This window comes from Scardinius erythrophthalmus (genome assembly GCF_964197995.2).
Source record: "Scardinius erythrophthalmus genome assembly, chromosome: 25".
Lineage (NCBI taxonomy): Eukaryota > Metazoa > Chordata > Actinopteri > Cypriniformes > Leuciscidae > Scardinius > Scardinius erythrophthalmus.
Genome location: NC_138245.1, coordinates 1,252,396 through 1,269,860, shown reverse-complemented (window position 1 = coordinate 1,269,860; position 17,465 = coordinate 1,252,396). Strand labels below are relative to the sequence as shown.

At 40.9% G+C, this 17,465-nt stretch overlaps 1 protein-coding gene across 1 annotated transcript in view; it reads right to left on the bottom strand.

Moving 5' to 3' along the window:
- vgll4b (vestigial-like family member 4b) overlaps positions 1 to 17,465 on the bottom strand; it is an 84,641-nt gene that overhangs the window by 62,002 nt on the left and 5,174 nt on the right. Inside the window, exon 2 of the mRNA XM_081357557.1 lies at positions 16,648 to 16,724. Within this exon, the coding sequence (XP_081213683.1) occupies positions 16,648 to 16,711 (64 nt within the window). The 5' untranslated portion in view covers positions 16,712 to 16,724. The remainder of the gene's footprint in view (positions 1 to 16,647; positions 16,725 to 17,465) is intronic.

The following is a 17,465-nucleotide window of genomic DNA, read 5'->3' as shown; positions in this document are numbered from 1 at the left end:
TCTACAGTCGTTATTGAGGTGTTTAACTGACAATGTTTGGTTTGAAGTCACCATTATGGATATCGGTGTTTGCTTTAGTTGCTGACCCTTATCTTTTTAACTTTAGTTTTTCTCTTGCTGCTTGAACTGTGTTTTTGCAAGTTCAGTTTGTTATATCAATGATGATGACAAAATCATCATATAGTCTGTTCATTCACTAATATTATTCAGAGTTTAATCCTGTATCAGAAGTGTTTACTACCACCACTGTGAAACTAATGCAATCAGGTACAATGACAATAAATGTTAAACACATCATGCACAACAAACAAGCAGAGCGACAGTGTCTTGTAGAAACACAGAGATGTCACAAATCAACACATGAATCTCAACAATGGTGGCAATATATATATACATATATATGTTTTAAATTATTCATGCTGCAGTGCATGCTGGGAGATTTATACTAGCCTGGAACCCAGCATGCATTGCGTCATGCAACTTTTTATTGTCACCACTGTTGAGACTTCAATGGCTTTTTCTTAATGGCTGTGCTTTATAAACTCACAGAGAGAAACTAATGTGAAAGAGTCAAGAGCCCAACTCAAGAAAACACCGATCTCCATCAGGGGGACTACACACTAGGGCTGTGACGGTATGGGATTTTTTCTTACCGCGGTGAAGAAGCAACAAATATCGCGGTTTGGCGGTTAACCGACACCCCCCCCCCCCACCCAAAAAAAAAAAATCACCCGCGGCCGCATCACACACTGCAGACGCGATCAAGACCGCATGTAGCTTGTAAATGACAATGGAAATGAATAATCATAAAGCAGTATTCTTTATTAAAAAAATAAACAAATGAACATTTATATTAAATTGTAAATATTAATAATTAACTATTAATTAGGTAGTCTTAAGGCCGGCGACACACTGGCTGTGTGGTGTGAGTGTGGCGTTTCTGTTGCGTGTCTTTTTCTCTGTCTTTGCACACCAGAAACATCGCTGCTGCTGCTAGGTGACATATAAGCCTTATTGGTGATATATTCGACATATGGGGAGAGAGTTGTGGAAGGCCTAGGCTAGGCTACTTAATGTTAAACATAAATATATAGCAGCAAAGACAGCGTCGGCACTCGGCAGTATTGACGGCAAAATAGGCTACAGAATATTTCGTTCTGTATTGACAGGTGCAATATTTGAAAATCGATAATATTTTTTTAATTACATTTATATCTACATTTATGTCAAAACCTTAACTTTCAAACATCAAAATGTAATTTATTAATTAATATGTATTCATGTCAAAATGACATACAAACATCTTTTCCTATTATATTTTACCAGGAAACGCTTCCAACAGGCTTGCGTGTCGCGTGAAAAATAGGCGTTGGTTCTATTTCTGGCATGCACGCGTTTTCAGCGCGGCTCGTGCCGCAACTGAGAAGCGCGTCTCACGCTCTCAAGCTCTAACCTGTTAACATGGGAGCCGAAATAAAAATGGACACGCCACGCAGCCAGTGTGTCGCCGACCTAAGGTAGGTGTGCTGCACTTAAGTCCTGCAAACGCCACAGGACGGTTCATTTTTCTAAGATGTGGTCTAGTTATTGGTTAGTGGTATTTCCTCACGAGACGGATACTTTTGTGCGCCTTGTCCAAATTCACCGGCTTCCCCTTAATTGTCACCTGCCTCAAAGGCGACACAGTATTTGGCTTAGACACTAGATTCGTGGCTATTTTTTGAATCATTCGGCTAGCGCCGTCAACTGTTATTTCCTATACCAGATAAGAGAGATCGCTACTTGCAATTAAAATCTAACTCCAACTGTTTACGTTATGCTTGTCTTTTATTCCTGTGTTTGTTTGTATTTAATTGAACATTATCTGTAAACATCACAAAACCAAGCAGTTAATTAATAATAATCAGACACACACAAAAAAATAAATCCCCATAACGGACTGTCCCTCGACTCCCTCCCTTGCACGGGAAGCGTTTTTTTTTTTGTATTCTGCGAGTCCCATGTTCAAGGGCTTCTGCCAGAAGCCCTTGAACATGGGACTCGCAGAATACAGTAAATTATAAGCAAAATATTAATGTGTTTATAGTTCATATCACACACCATATGCACTCCTGTAACTTTCAGCAAAAAAAAAAAAAACAAAAAACCGTGCGGTGATGACCTCACACCGCGGTAGGCATCTCATCAACGCGATATTGCGGTGATGCGGTTATCGTCACACCCCTACTACACACTTTATTATATTCAATAAAACATGATCACCAACCAAATCTGTTCATTCTCAACAAACACTTTTGTACATGTATAATATAAATAATGTTAAACTGGTTTGTAAACTGGTTTCGCACTCAGTGTGGATGGAAGTCCGTTGTAGTTCTTGTGTTTCTCATTTTTCAGTTCTTGTTTGGTTCATCAGTGTCTCGATTCACTCACTTCTATCATTCACTCTGTCAAGGGGACGATATTAGTGAACTAATGTAGGGAATAGTGAATGAGGGTATAGGTTGTGATTGAGTGTCAACTTTGAGCGCTGTTAATTCACAGTATATTCCTGTAGGCTATTTTCTTGAAAACAACTAATATTACCCAGAATGCACTGTTTTCTACGGTATATTACTGTTTTAATGGAAAATGGTATAATACTGTCAGAATTAAGCCTTTTTTTACAGCAAGGGTTAACAGTGTACGTCTAGTCCATGATTAACCAGTCAACTTTACAAGGTGAAGTATTATGTAATATACACACACACACACTACAAAACATCTGGACACACTTGACTGAATTTGAGTCTCGGGATGATCTGAACATGAGCCTTTGCTGAACTGACTCGCCTTAAATTTGAAGAGAAATAATAATTTCAGTGTCATGTTTTGCTCACTATTCCGATTTCAACTCATTATTTTTTTATATAACACAGATTCCAAATGATTTTTGTAGCCATGATTAAATCACAAGAGTTTGTGTTGATCTACATCGGGTCAAACTGCTCCTGTCTGAATTATGATCTTTAATAAAAACGACCACTTCAATATCAAAACACTCCATAAACCACCACATACTGTTATAGTTTAAGATTATAGTTGTATAGTTTAGTGATCATGCTGGAACAACAACCAACATTTTGAGCCATTAATGTGGTGACGACAGCAGAAATAAACCCAGCGGTTAAAGGCGGTTAACTAGTGATCTATTAAAGGTCTTTCCGTGTATGAGAGCGTTCAGATTATGGGATGGACGAGAGTTTGTTCCTCACAGAAGAAAACGAGTGAGTGAAGAGAAGACACAAGTAATGATCTCGAATAAAGCCTTCAATAAAAGCGTTTTGTTATATTGAAACATGATGGAATATATATTGTGTTTTTAGCATTGTCCTGGGTGGTTTCCAGGGTGTTGCTATGTGGTTATCTTATCAAACCCAAATATTTATTACAAACGTGGAAAACTATATAACTAATTATAACGTCAACTGTGGATCGACATTCAGTATTATAATACTTTCCTTATATTGTAATCATTACGAGCACAAGTAATCGCTGCCTAACACATCCGCTGTTTGCTTAACTGAATACGTGTTGTTAAATAACCACATAACATGCTATATTACAGCTGTATATCACTGACATATTCATATTTCTCTGACACTCATCTCTGACGGATGACAGAATCCTTCATAAACTATAACAAGCATTTGCTTTGAAAACAATATTAATTGTGAAACGCGGTGAATGATGTTTTCTAGCACAATGGTGAACGCTGATGATGTTTGGGACACAAACACACGTTTCTACACACTTCTGATGTCATCAGTGACTTCAGAAACGTCTCGAGGAGAAAACTCAACTTTTCACTCCGGCAAGCTTTATTCCACATGCACTTTCCTTTCTGAAATCTATCAAGACAACAGCTTGTGTGCCTCAACAACAATCGCATGTGCTCCACTTCAGTGACCTTTAACCTCTGACCTCTGGCCCCAAACCCCAGGCTCACGCATGTGTGCTGCTGAAATGAGCCGAGGAAAACAACAAAACCAGTGAAAATGCTGTTTTTGGCATTAGACTGAAACTTGTGCTTCAGCCTTATGTTTCTATTTAAACCTTTTAATAAGGATGCACTGCCTTATTAACGCTTGCATCCATTATTTTGTAAAACTTTGCTCTCTCTCAGATGGTTATAAGGCATTAATAATCAGACAATGCAAGGGGACACAAAGCACTCAGGAGCGAGCGGGCAGCTGAGAGAGCTACAGCACACAAAGGGCTCAGTCTACTAACACACACACGGGCCAAATCAACACACTCAAACACACTCCAACACACTCCAGCTCTACTAGTCATCTTATTTTATTAAGCTTATTTTTCATTCTTAAATGTTAGTGATGCTTATAGCGTTGCTAGGCTGTTGTGGGTGGTTGCCAGGGTGTTAATATGCAGTTGCTAAGGTGCCCTGAGTATTACGTTACTATACAGTTGCTAGGGTGGGTGGTTCCAAGAGTGTAATGCAGTTGCTAGGGTGTTTTGAGCAGTGTGTTACTATGAGGTTGTTAGGGTGTTGTGGGTGGTTACCAGGGCATTGCTATGCAGTTGCTAGGGTGTTGTTGGTGATTCTTAGGGCGTTGCTATGCAGTTGCTATGCAGTTGCTAGGGTGTCATGGGTGGTTCCCAGGGTTTTGCCATATATTTGCTAAGGTATTTTGAGCAGTGTGTTACTATGAGGTTGCTGGGGTGTTGTGGGTGGTTCCCAGGGTGTTTCTATGCAGTTGCTAGGGTGTTGTGGGTGGTTCCCAGGGTGTTGCTATGCATTTGCTAGGGTGTTTTGAGCAGTGTGTCACTACACAGTTGCTAGAGTGTTGTGGGTGGTTACCAGGGCGTTGCTATGCAGTTGCTAGGGTGTTTAGGGTGGTTCCCAAGGGTTTGCCATACATTTGCTGAGGTGTTTTGAGCAGTGTGCTACTATGAAGTTGCTGGGGTGTTGAGGGTGGTTCCCAGGGTGTTGCTATGCAGTTGCTAGGGTGTTGTGGGTGGTTCCCAGGGCATTGCTATGCAGTTTCGAGGGTGTTGTGGGTGGTTCCCAGGGTGTTGCTATGCATTTGCAAGGGTGTTTTGAGCAGTGTGTCACTAAGCAGTTGCTAGGGTGTTGTGGATGGTTCCCAGGGCGTTGCTATGTAGTTTCTAGGGTGTTGTGGGTGGTTCCTAAGGTGTTGCTGTTTTTAGATGTTTTGAGAGGATTTTACTGTTTTAGTGTAGTTGTTAGGAGGTTGAAGTGGTTGCCAGGGAACTTATACACAGTTACTAAGGTGCTTTGGGTGAGTTACAGTGTTTAGTGTGTTTCCCAGGGTGTTGCTATGCAGTCGCAAAGGTGTTTTGAGCAGTGTGTTGATATATGAAAAATGCCGGGTGGTTGCCAGGGCATTGATATGCGGTTTGTAAGATGCTCTGATCATTGTGTTACTATGAGGTTGCCAGGGTGTTGCTATGCAGTTGTTAAAATGTTTTGAGAGGATTCTAGTGTGTTTTAGTGCAGTTGCTATGGTGTTGTGAGTGGTTGCCAGGGCATTGGTATGCAGTTGCTAAAGTGAACCGAGTAGTGCAATGCTATGCAGTTGCTAGGGTGATGTGGGTGGTTGCCAGGGCGTTGCTATGCACCTGCTGGAGTGTTGTAGGTGGTTACTAGGGCAAAATCATTTTCAAAAATGCATTATTTAGAAGCTGAAAACAAAAACAGAATCCAAAACATCCATGTGATTTCAACAGATTACATAATGCAGAAGGCTCACTACAGGAAGGCAGAAACCAGATCCTGACGGCCTCAACAAAAGGACTAGAGTAATTATTGACTCGACTCCTCATTGTTCTGTGGAATGCCCAAACATTCAGACACTGACACAGAAATATCAACCTTTCATTAAGAGGAAAGAAAAATGGCCCAGGGACTCAAAGGTCAACTTCCTGTTTGGATCCTGTTTGGACTGCAGGTGCGAGTGTGAACAGCACACACATGAACACACACACACACACACACACACACACACACACGTGACGGGCTAAACCGCCTCCGTCCTCAACGCTCTGAAACTACACTGAGACTGTACTGTACTTCTGTTCAAGAGGTGTGTGTGTTATGATTCTCAGACCATTAAAAGCAAAAGAAAACTGAGCAGAGAAAAGTCTCACTGCTTGCATTGACAAAATATGATTTGATATGCCGATGTGAAGATAACACTGTATTTTTATTTACTTACTAGTAAAATTCAGGACTACTAAAAAACTAAAATCTAAATTCCTCAATTTGGAAATTGGCACAAAAATGATTATTTTTCAAAAAACACTTTTCCATCAAATTGTGCAAACAGTTCTTTATATCAAGCATAACTATTGAGAATATCATGATATATGATTTTTATATGACAAAACTATCAACTATTTTTTTATGCCTCTTATCATTGACTATGTGTGTGAAGTTTTCAAAATATTAAGCAATACAGTTACAGTAAACTACTTTTCAAAAGTCTGAGGCCAGTAAGATTTTTTTAATGTTTCTGAAAGAGCTTATTTGATTTGATCAAAAATACAGTAAAACAGTGAAATATTATTCTAATGTAAATCCTCTGTTCTCTATGTGAATATACAGTAAAGTGTAATTTATTCCTGTGATCAAAGCTGCATGTTCATCATCATTACTCCAGTCTTCAGTGTCACATGATCCTTCAGAAATCACTCTAATATGAGGATTTGATGCTCAAGAAACATTTATGATTATTATCAGTGTTGAAAACAGTTCATATTTCTTTAGGACTCTTTGATGAATAGAAAGCATTTATTTTAAAACAGAACTCCTTTGAATGTCGATAATGTAGTTCTCTGATTTGTTTTATACATCGAGTTGAAATCATTGATTTATGTTTTCATGACTCAACAGAGGTGAAGTTCATCTCGAAACATCTATCATTAATCCCACTCTGAATGGGAATTTTGGACAAAAAATTAAAAATCGATTATTTCTTGTTCAGGGTGAGTTTGCCTTGAGAAAGCAGCTTAGCCTACTTTAATCGCTGCTAAAGCACGATGTGTGTGTGTGTGTAATGGTGTTCTGTACACTGTTTTTGTGATGTGTGTGTGTAATGGTGTTCTGAACACAGTGTAATTGTGCTGTGTGTGTGTGTGTAATGGTGTTCTGAACACAGTGTTATTGTGCTGTGTGTGTGTGTAATGGTGTTCTGAACACAGTGTAATTGTGCTGTGTGTGTGTAATGGTGTTCTGAACACAGTGTAATTGTGCTGTGTGTGTGTAATGGTGTTCTGAACACAGTGTAATTGTGCTGTGTGTGTGTGTGTGTGTGTGTGTGTGTGTGTAATGGTGTTCTGAACACTGTAATTGTGCTGTGTGTGTGTAATGGTGTTCTGAACACAGTGTAATTGTGATGTGTGTGTGTGTAATGGTGTTCTGAACACAGTGTAATTGTGCTGTGTGTGTGTGTGTAATGGTGTTCTGAACACAGTGTAATTGTGATGTGTGTGTGTGTGTGTGTGTGTGTGTGTGTGTGTGTGTGTGTGTGTGTGTGTGTAATGGTGTTCTGAACACAGTGTAATTGTGCTGTGTGTGTAATGGTGTTCTGAACAGTGTAATTGTGCTGTGTGTGTGTGTAATGGTGTTCTGAACACAGTGTAATTGTGCTGTGTGTGTGTGTGTAATGGTGTTCTGAACACTGTAATTGTGCTGTGTGTGTGTAATGGTGTTCTGAACACAGTGTAATTGTGATGTGTGTGTGTAATGGTGTTCTGAACACAGTGTTATTGTGCTGTGTGTGTGTGTAATGGTGTTCTGAACACAGTGTAATTGTGCTGTGTGTGTGTAATGGTGTTCTGAACACAGTGTAATTGTGCTGTGTGTGTGTAATGGTGTTCTGAACACAGTGTAATTGTGCTGTGTGTGTGTGTGTGTGTGTGTGTGTGTGTGTGTGTGTGTGTGTGTGTGTGTGTGTGTGTGTGTGTAATGGTGTTCTGAACACTGTAATTGTGCTGTGTGTGTGTAATGGTGTTCTGAACACTGTAATTGTGCTGTGTGTGTGTGTAATGGCGTTCTGAACACAGTGTAATTGTGATGTGTGTGTGTGTAATGGTGTTCTGAACACAGTGTAATTGTGCTGTGTGTGTGTGTAATGGTGTTCTGAACACAGTGTAATTGTGATGTGTGTGTGTGTGTGTGTGTGTGTGTGTGTGTGTGTGTGTGTGTGTGTGTGTGTAATGGTGTTCTGAACACAGTGTAATTGTGCTGTGTGTGTAATGGTGTTCTGAACAGTGTAATTGTGCTGTGTGTGTGTGTAATGGTGTTCTGAACACAGTGTAATTGTGCTGTGTGTGTGTAATGGTGTTCTGAACACTGTAATTGTGCTGTGTGTGTGTAATGGTGTTCTGAACACAGTGTAATTGTGATGTGTGTGTGTAATGGTGTTCTGAACACAGTGTAATTGTGCTGTGTGTGTGTAATGGTGTTCTGAACACAGTGTAATTGTGCTGTGTGTGTGTAATGGTGTTCTGAACACAGTGTAATTGTGCTGTGTGTGTGTAATGGTGTTCTGAACACAGTGTAATTGTGCTGTGTGTGTGTAATGGTGTTCTGAACACAGTGTAATTGTGCTGTGTGTGTGTAATGGTGTTCTGAACACTGTAATTGTGCTGTGTGTGTGTGTAATGGTGTTCTGAACACTGTTATTGTGATGTGTGTGTGTAATGGTGTTCTGAACACAGTGTAATTGTGCTGTGTGTGTGTGTAATGGTGTTCTGAACACAGTGTAATTGTGCTGTGTGTGTGTGTAATGGTGTTCTGAACACAGTGTTATTGTGCTGTGTGTGTGTAATGGTGTTCTGAACACAGTGTAATTGTGCTGTGTGTGTGTAATGGTGTTCTGAACACAGTGTAATTGTGCTGTGTGTGTGTAATGGTGTTCTGAACACTGTAATTGTGCTGTGTGTGTGTGTAATGGTGTTCTGAACACTGTTATTGTGATGTGTGTGTGTAATGGTGTTCTGAACACAGTGTAATTGTGCTGTGTGTGTGTGTAATGGTGTTCTGAACACAGTGTAATTGTGCTGTGTGTGTGTGTAATGGTGTTCTGAACACAGTGTAATTGTGCTGTGTGTGTGTAATGGTGTTCTGAACACAGTGTAATTGTGCTGTGTGTGTGTAATGGTGTTCTGAACACAGTGTAATTGTGCTGTGTGTGTGTAATGGTGTTCTGAACACAGTGTAATTGTGCTGTGTGTGTGTAATGGTGTTCTGAACACTGTAATTGTGCTGTGTGTGTGTGTAATGGTGTTCTGAACACTGTTATTGTGATGTGTGTGTGTAATGGTGTTCTGAACACAGTGTAATTGTGCTGTGTGTGTGTGTAATGGTGTTCTGAACACAGTGTAATTGTGCTGTGTGTGTGTGTAATGGTGTTCTGAACACAGTGTAATTGTGCTGTGTGTGTGTGTAATGGTGTTCTGAACACAGTGTAATTGTGATGTGTGTGTAATGGTGTTCTGAACACAGTGTTATTGTGCTGTGTGTGTGTGTGTGTGTGTGTGTGTGTGTGTGTGTGTGTGTGTGTGTGTGTGTGTAATGGTGTTCTGTACACTGTTATTGTGATGTGTGTGTGTGTAATGGTGTTCTGAACACAGTGTAATTGTGCTGTGTGTGTGTGTAATGGTGTTCTGAACACAGTGTAATTGTGCTGTGTGTGTGTGTAATGGTGTTCTGAACAGTGTTATTGTGCTGTGTGTGTGTGTGTGTGTGTGTGTGTGTGTGTGTGTGTGTGTGTAATGGTGTTCTGAACACAGTGTAATTGTGCTGTGTGTGTGTGTAATGGTGTTCTGAACACAGTGTAATTGTGCTGTGTGTGTGTGTGTAATGGTGTTCTGAACACAGTGTAATTGTGATGTGTGTGTGTGTAATGGTGTTCTGAACACAGTGTAATTGTGCTGTGTGTGTGTGTGTGTAATGGTGTTCTGAACACAGTGTAATTGTGCTGTGTGTGTGTAATGGTGTTCTGAACACAGTGTAATTGTGCTGTGTGTGTGTGTGTGTGTGTGTGTGTGTGTGTGTGTGTGTGTGTGTGTGTGTGTGTGTGTGTGTGTGTGTGTGTGTGTGTGTGTGTGTGTGTGTGCGTGTAATGGTGTTCTGTACACTGTTATTGTGATGTGTGTGTGTAATGGTGTTCTGAACACAGTGTAATTGTGCTGTGTGTGTGTAATGGTGTTCTGAACACAGTGTAATTGTGCTGTGTGTGTGTGTGTGTGTGTGTGTGTGTGTGTGTGTGTGTGTGTGTGTGTGTGTGTGTGTGTGTGTGTGTGTGTGTGTGTGTAATGGTGTTCTGTACACTGTTATTGTGATGTGTGTGTGTAATGGTGTTCTGAACACAGTGTAATTGTGCTGTTTGTGTGTAATGGTGTTCTGAACACAGTGTTATTGTGCTGTGTGTGTGTGTGTGTGTGTGTGTGTGTGTGTGTGTGTGTGTGTGTGTGTGTGTGTGTGTGTGTGTGTGTGTGTGTGTGTGTGTGTGTGTGTGTGTGTGTGTGTGTGTGTAATGGTGTTCTGAACACAGTGTAATTGTGATGTGTGTGTGTAATGGTGTTCTGAACACAGTGTTATTGTGCTGTGTGTGTGTGTGTGTGTGTGTGTGTGTGTGTGTGTGTGTGTGTGTGTAATGGTGTTCTGAACACAGTGTAATTGTGATGTGTGTGTGTAATGGTGTTCTGAACACAGTGTAATTGTGATGTGTGTGTGTAATGGTGTTCTGAACACAGTGTAATTGTGATTTGTGTGTGTAATGGTGTTCTGAACACAGTGTAATTGTGATGTGTGTGTGTGTGTGTAATGGTGTTCTGAACACAGTGTAATTGTGATGTGTGTGTGTGTGTGTGTGTGTCTGTGTGTGTGTAATGGTGTTCTGAACACAGTGTAATTGTGCTGTGTGTGTGTGTAATGGTGTTCTGAACACAGTGTAATTGTGATGTGTGTGTGTGTGTGTGTGTGTGTGTGTGTGTGTGTGTGTGTGTGTAATGGTGTTCTGAACACAGTGTAATTGTGATGTGTGTGTGTGTGTGTGTGTGTGTGTGTGTGTGTGTGTGTGTGTGTGTGTGTGTGTAATGGTGTTCTGAACACAGTGTAATTGTGCTGTGTGTGTGTAATGGTGTTCTGAACACAGTGTAATTGTGATGTGTGTGTGTGTAATGGTGTTCTGAACACAGTGTAATTGTGATGTGTGTGTGTGTGTGTGTGTGTGTGTGTGTGTGTGTGTAATGGTGTTCTGAACACAGTGTAATTGTGATGTGTGTGTGTGTGTGTGTGTGTGTGTGTGTGTGTGTGTGTGTGTGTGTGTGTGTGTGTGTGTGTGTGTGTGTGTGTGTAATGGTGTTCTGAACACAGTGTAATTGTGCTGTGTGTGTGTAATGGTGTTCTGAACACAGTGTAATTGTGATGTGTGTGTGTGTAATGGTGTTCTGAACACAGTGTAATTGTGCTGTGTGTGTGTGTAATGGTGTTCTGAACACAGTGTAATTGTGATGTGTGTGTGTGTGTGTGTGTGTGTGTGTGTGTGTGTGTGTGTGTGTGTGTAATGGTGTTCTGAACAGTGTAATTGTGATGTGTGTGTGTGTGTGTGTGTGTGTGTGTGTGTGTAATGGTGTTCTGAACACAGTGTAATTGTGCTGTGTGTGTGTAATGGTGTTCTGAACACAGTGTAATTGTGATGTGTGTGTGTGTAATGGTGTTCTGAACACAGTGTAATTGTGCTGTGTGTGTGTAATGGTGTTCTGAACACAGTGTAATTGTGCTGTGTGTGTGTAATGGTGTTCTGAACACAGTGTAATTGTGATGTGTGTGTGTAATGGTGTTCTGAACACAGTGTAATTGTGATGTGTGTGTGTAATGGTGTTCTGAACACAGTGTAATTGTGCTGTGTGTGTGTGTAATGGTGTTCTGAACACAGTGTAATTGTGATGTGTGTGTGTAATGGTGTTCTGAACACAGTGTAATTGTGCTGTGTGTGTGTGTAATGGTGTTCTGAACACAGTGTAATTGTGATGTGTGTGTGTAATGGTGTTCTGAACACAGTGTAATTGTGCTGTGTGTGTGTAATGGTGTTCTGAACACAGTGTAATTGTGCTGTGTGTGTGTAATGGTGTTCTGAACACAGTGTAATTGTGATGTGTGTGTGTAATGGTGTTCTGAACACAGTGTAATTGTGATGTGTGTGTGTAATGGTGTTCTGAACACAGTGTAATTGTGATGTGTGTGTGTGTAATGGTGTTCTGAACACAGTGTAATTGTGATGTGTGTGTGTAATGGTGTTCTGAACACAGTGTAATTGTGATGTGTGTGTGTAATGGTGTTCTGAACACAGTGTTATTGTGCTGTGTGTGTGTGTGTGTGTGTGTGTGTGTGTGTGTGTGTGTGTAATGGTGTTCTGAACACAGTGTAATTGTGCTGTGTGTGTGTGTAATGGTGTTCTGAACACAGTGTAATTGTGATGTGTGTGTGTAATGGTGTTCTGAACACAGTGTAATTGTGCTGTGTGTGTGTAATGGTGTTCTGAACACAGTGTAATTGTGCTGTGTGTGTGTAATGGTGTTCTGAACACAGTGTAATTGTGATGTGTGTGTGTAATGGTGTTCTGAACACAGTGTAATTGTGATGTGTGTGTGTAATGGTGTTCTGAACACAGTGTAATTGTGCTGTGTGTGTGTGTAATGGTGTTCTGAACACAGTGTAATTGTGATGTGTGTGTGTAATGGTGTTCTGAACACAGTGTAATTGTGCTGTGTGTGTGTGTAATGGTGTTCTGAACACAGTGTAATTGTGATGTGTGTGTGTAATGGTGTTCTGAACACAGTGTAATTGTGCTGTGTGTGTGTGTAATGGTGTTCTGAACACAGTGTAATTGTGCTGTGTGTGTGTGTAATGGTGTTCTGAACACAGTGTAATTGTGATGTGTGTGTGTAATGGTGTTCTGAACACAGTGTAATTGTGCTGTGTGTGTGTGTAATGGTGTTCTGAACACAGTGTAATTGTGATGTGTGTGTGTAATGGTGTTCTGAACACAGTGTAATTGTGATGTGTGTGTGTAATGGTGTTCTGAACACAGTGTAATTGTGATGTGTGTGTGTGTAATGGTGTTCTGAACACAGTGTAATTGTGATGTGTGTGTGTGTAATGGTGTTCTGAACACAGTGTAATTGTGATGTGTGTGTGTAATGGTGTTCTGAACACAGTGTAATTGTGATGTGTGTGTGTAATGGTGTTCTGAACACAGTGTTATTGTGCTGTGTGTGTGTGTGTGTGTGTGTGTGTGTGTGTGTGTGTAATGGTGTTCTGAACACAGTGTTATTGTGCTGTGTGTGTGTGTGTGTGTGTGTGTGTGTGTGTGTGTGTGTGTGTGTGTGTGTGTGTGTGTGTGTGTGTGTGTGTGTGTGTGTGTGTAATGGTGTTCTGAACACAGTGTAATTGTGATGTGTGTGTGTAATGGTGTTCTGAACAGTGTTATTGTGCTGTGTGTGTGTGTGTGTGTGTGTGTGTGTGTGTGTGTGTGTGTGTGTGTGTGTGTGTAATGGTGTTCTGAACACAGTGTTATTGTGCTGTGTGTGTGTGTGTGTGTGTGTGTGTGTGTGTGTGTGTGTGTGTGTGTGTGTGTGTGTGTGTGTGTGTGTGTGTGTGTGTGTGTGTGTGTAATGGTGTTCTGAACACAGTGTAATTGTGATGTGTGTGTGTAATGGTGCTGTTTCGCCTCAAGCGTCCGAAAGCAAGCCGTCACCTGAATCTGGAGATAAAGAGAGACACACCTTCGCTGAGATTGAGCGGTTCGACACTGAAGCGAGTGTTTGCTGGAGCTTGTCAGGGCCAAACGTGCGCTAGCGTGAGCGACGGATCCGAGCGCTCCAGCAAGTGAGAACAATTACAGAAGCCTGCAATAAATGCAAACGAGCAGGAGGAGCTACAGTGAAAACAGGTCAGACACACTGAGGAGACAAAGACACAACGACACAAAGACATGACATCAGCCCTGCGCTAAAAAACACACACACACACACACACACACACACACACACACACACACACACACACACAGCGGGGGGAACAACCGCCATCACAAGCTTCTTTTTGTACTTTTTTTCCCACATATGTGACCCTGGACTACAAAACCAGTCACATGGGTCATTTTTTTTAAATTGAGATGTATACATAAATAATCTTTCCATTGATGTGTGGTTTGTTAGGATAGGACAATATTTGGTCGAGATACAACTGTTGTAAATCTGAAATCTGAGAGTGCGAGAAATTGAGAGTTGTTCATTTATGTTGGCGATTGTGCTGCATTCACTCACACAAATACATGTTTGATATATTTACGGAAGGAAATTTACAAAATATCTTCATGGAACATGATCTTTACTTAATATCCTAATGATTTTTGGCATAAAAGAAAAATCGATAATTTTGACACCGTGACCCACTTTCCCTTCCCGTTCTGTTCTTATGCAGTCACAACCGGTTCAGAAGCCATTAGAGGAACGTTCTGGTGGTGTAAATCCAGCTGTTAATGTTGTTTATGTGTCTATGTGGAGTTTTTAATCTGCTTTAACACAAACCATGTGTAAATTCATAAGTCGACAGCATTGCTGAGTATTTCCTCCTTAAAACTGCAGTGAACCAAAGACAGTCTCAAAAACACGCTTTGAAATCGCTGGTGTTTCTGACGTCACAAACTACCTTGTAACCAATCAGATCAACGTGTGATCGTCAACCAGTGGATCTCTGAGCTGAGCGAGTGAGTGGAGGCGGGGCTCATTTGCATATTCATAGAACCGCACATACTAAATGAGGCAAGGGTGTCGAGTTGAAATTTTTTCAAGGAAAAAACATTTAAATGTCATTTTGGTGATCAAAGATGAGTTTTAAGGGATAAATAATAATTGACTAAAGGGAGACTTTAAGAGTAAACTCACGTGAACTCAAGTGAATAAAAGTCGCCATGAAATCAAAATGAACAGTTCTTGTTTTTTTATGTAATATTTTGTAGTGTTTATTATAAATGTACACATCATTATTGTGTTAATAATGTTGAATCAGAATAAGTTCCTCTTGCAGCATCTCTTCTCTTCTCTGATGATGTGGGCGGGGCCTTAACCTGTCACTCACATGAGATCAGCCAATAGCAAACCACAACCATCCAATCAGTTCCCCACAGACACACTCAAGCCCCGCCCACATCTGTTCTTGTTCTAGAAGCGTTTCTCTCGGATATACGACACAATAGAGGAGAAAAGACCATGAAACTCCCTTTCATGACGACTTTAAAATACTTTCTACTTTCTCAGCTTATAGAGAATTAGAAGTAAACTATTCATAGGTTGATATATAAATATAATATAAAAATATAGGCTTTTGAACACAGAAACACTGGCTCAGCCAATGACCCTTATGTTAGTTCAGTTTGGTTACAGCTGAAGATGTTTAGGTGGGAGTTAAACCACAGTCAATACACTCCGTACATCTAACCAAATCCTGTTGCATCAATGAACGAACATGAACAGACGAACACGAACAGAAGAACAGAAGCTGTAACATGTAGATGTTGTTGCACAATGATTTCCAGCAACACTAAATCCCGACTGAGAAGGATTTGATTCTGCTTAATCTAGGAAGGAATTTCTGAGGGAAACGCAGCGTGTTCATGTCAGGCCGGAGGAAGCTTTTCAGAGTCCTATTCTTTCATAACGCTCGTCTCGCGATCATATATCAGCGCACTGAGCTGAGAAACAGCAGAACCGAGAGACGGGGCTTTATGTGGAGCATTTCTCATGTAAATGATCACGGACTCAATGCAGACACTGAATAAAGCCTTATGGGAATCCAGCGGCGTTTCAGAGATCACTTAATGTAACTAACTAACCCTAACATGAGGGAAACTCACTGTACGAGGAATACAGACTGACAAATAATCTACATTTCAGACATGAAATAGACACAATAAAATAGTTTGGTCAAAAGACCAAAATAAAACTGGTGATTGATTAGGGCTGTCACAATATGTCGCAATACAAAAATGCAACAATATGTGTATCGTGTATAGTTCACCCAAAATGAAAATTACTGTGTGAGAAACAAATGAAAGTTTACAGAGTTTTAGTGTCAGAACTACATTAACAACAATAATGTTGAATATAATGCATAATAATGCAGTGGGGGAATATGTGTGTGTCCTGATAATGCCAGATGTCTGATGTTCCCAGTAAAAGTGTCCTACATTATTATAAATATATCTAGTCAGTGACAGTGAAAGCATATTCATCTACAATAATTCAGTGTTTTCAGCTTCAGAATCATGAATATTGTTATTCTGGTGTCTCTATTGTCCTGTGCTTTGGGTTTCAGCACCAAGTCCAAGACTATTCATTTACACACACAATGAAATACCAAATTTAGCATTTTAATCTACAGTACATTTTTTTGTTAACCTTATTTCAAATGTCTTGGAGTATCACAATAATATCGTATTGTGAGTTCAGCATCGTGATATGAGGGAATCGTTACACTCCTACTGATGAATATTGGATATCTGACAATCAATAAACAAAAACTATCCCGATCAATCTTTGAAATGGACTCACGCTTCTCATCGTCTTGGTGAACTAAAGATGCGGCTCTCGACAGAACATCCAGCGGCGTTTCCATCCTGATCCAGACCCTGAGCGGGAAAACCAGAGCGTTAGAGCGTTAGAGGGATACTTCTCCCAAACATTAACATTATCTCATAATGACTCAGCCATCCTAGTGTTTATGGCATTCTTCTTTCAGTTGAACACAATCAGAATTATATTGAAAAATATCCCGGCTCTTCCCAGCTTTATAATGGGAGTGAATGAAGCCTGAGATTTTGAAGCCCAAAAAGCGCATCCATCATCATAACAGTGATCCATACGGATCCAGGGGTTACTAAAGGCCTTCTGAAGCCAAGAAAAATATACATATGTATCACTTTATAAACTATATCAGAGAATGTCTAATAAGGGGAGAAGTTCCACTCTCAGTAAACTTCCGGCTTCTGAACTGGTTGCAGTTCCACTCTGGCTCCACATGAGGGCGCTCACAGGATGAGTGCAGTTCCACTCTGGCTCCACATGAGGGCGCTCACAGGACGAGTGCAGTTCCACTCTGGCTCCACATGAGGGCGCTCACAGGACGAGTGCAGTTCCACTCTGGCTCCACATGAGGGCGCTCACAGGACGAGTGCAGTTCCACTCTGGCTCCACATGAGGGCGCTCACAGGACGAGTGCAGTTCCACTCTGGCTCCACATGAGGGCGCTCACAGGACGAGTGCAGTTTCACTCTGGCTCCACATGAGGGCGCTCACAGGACGAGTGCAGTTCCACTCTGGCTCCACATGAGGGCGCTCACAGGACGAGTGCAGGATGAATGGAGGTCTAT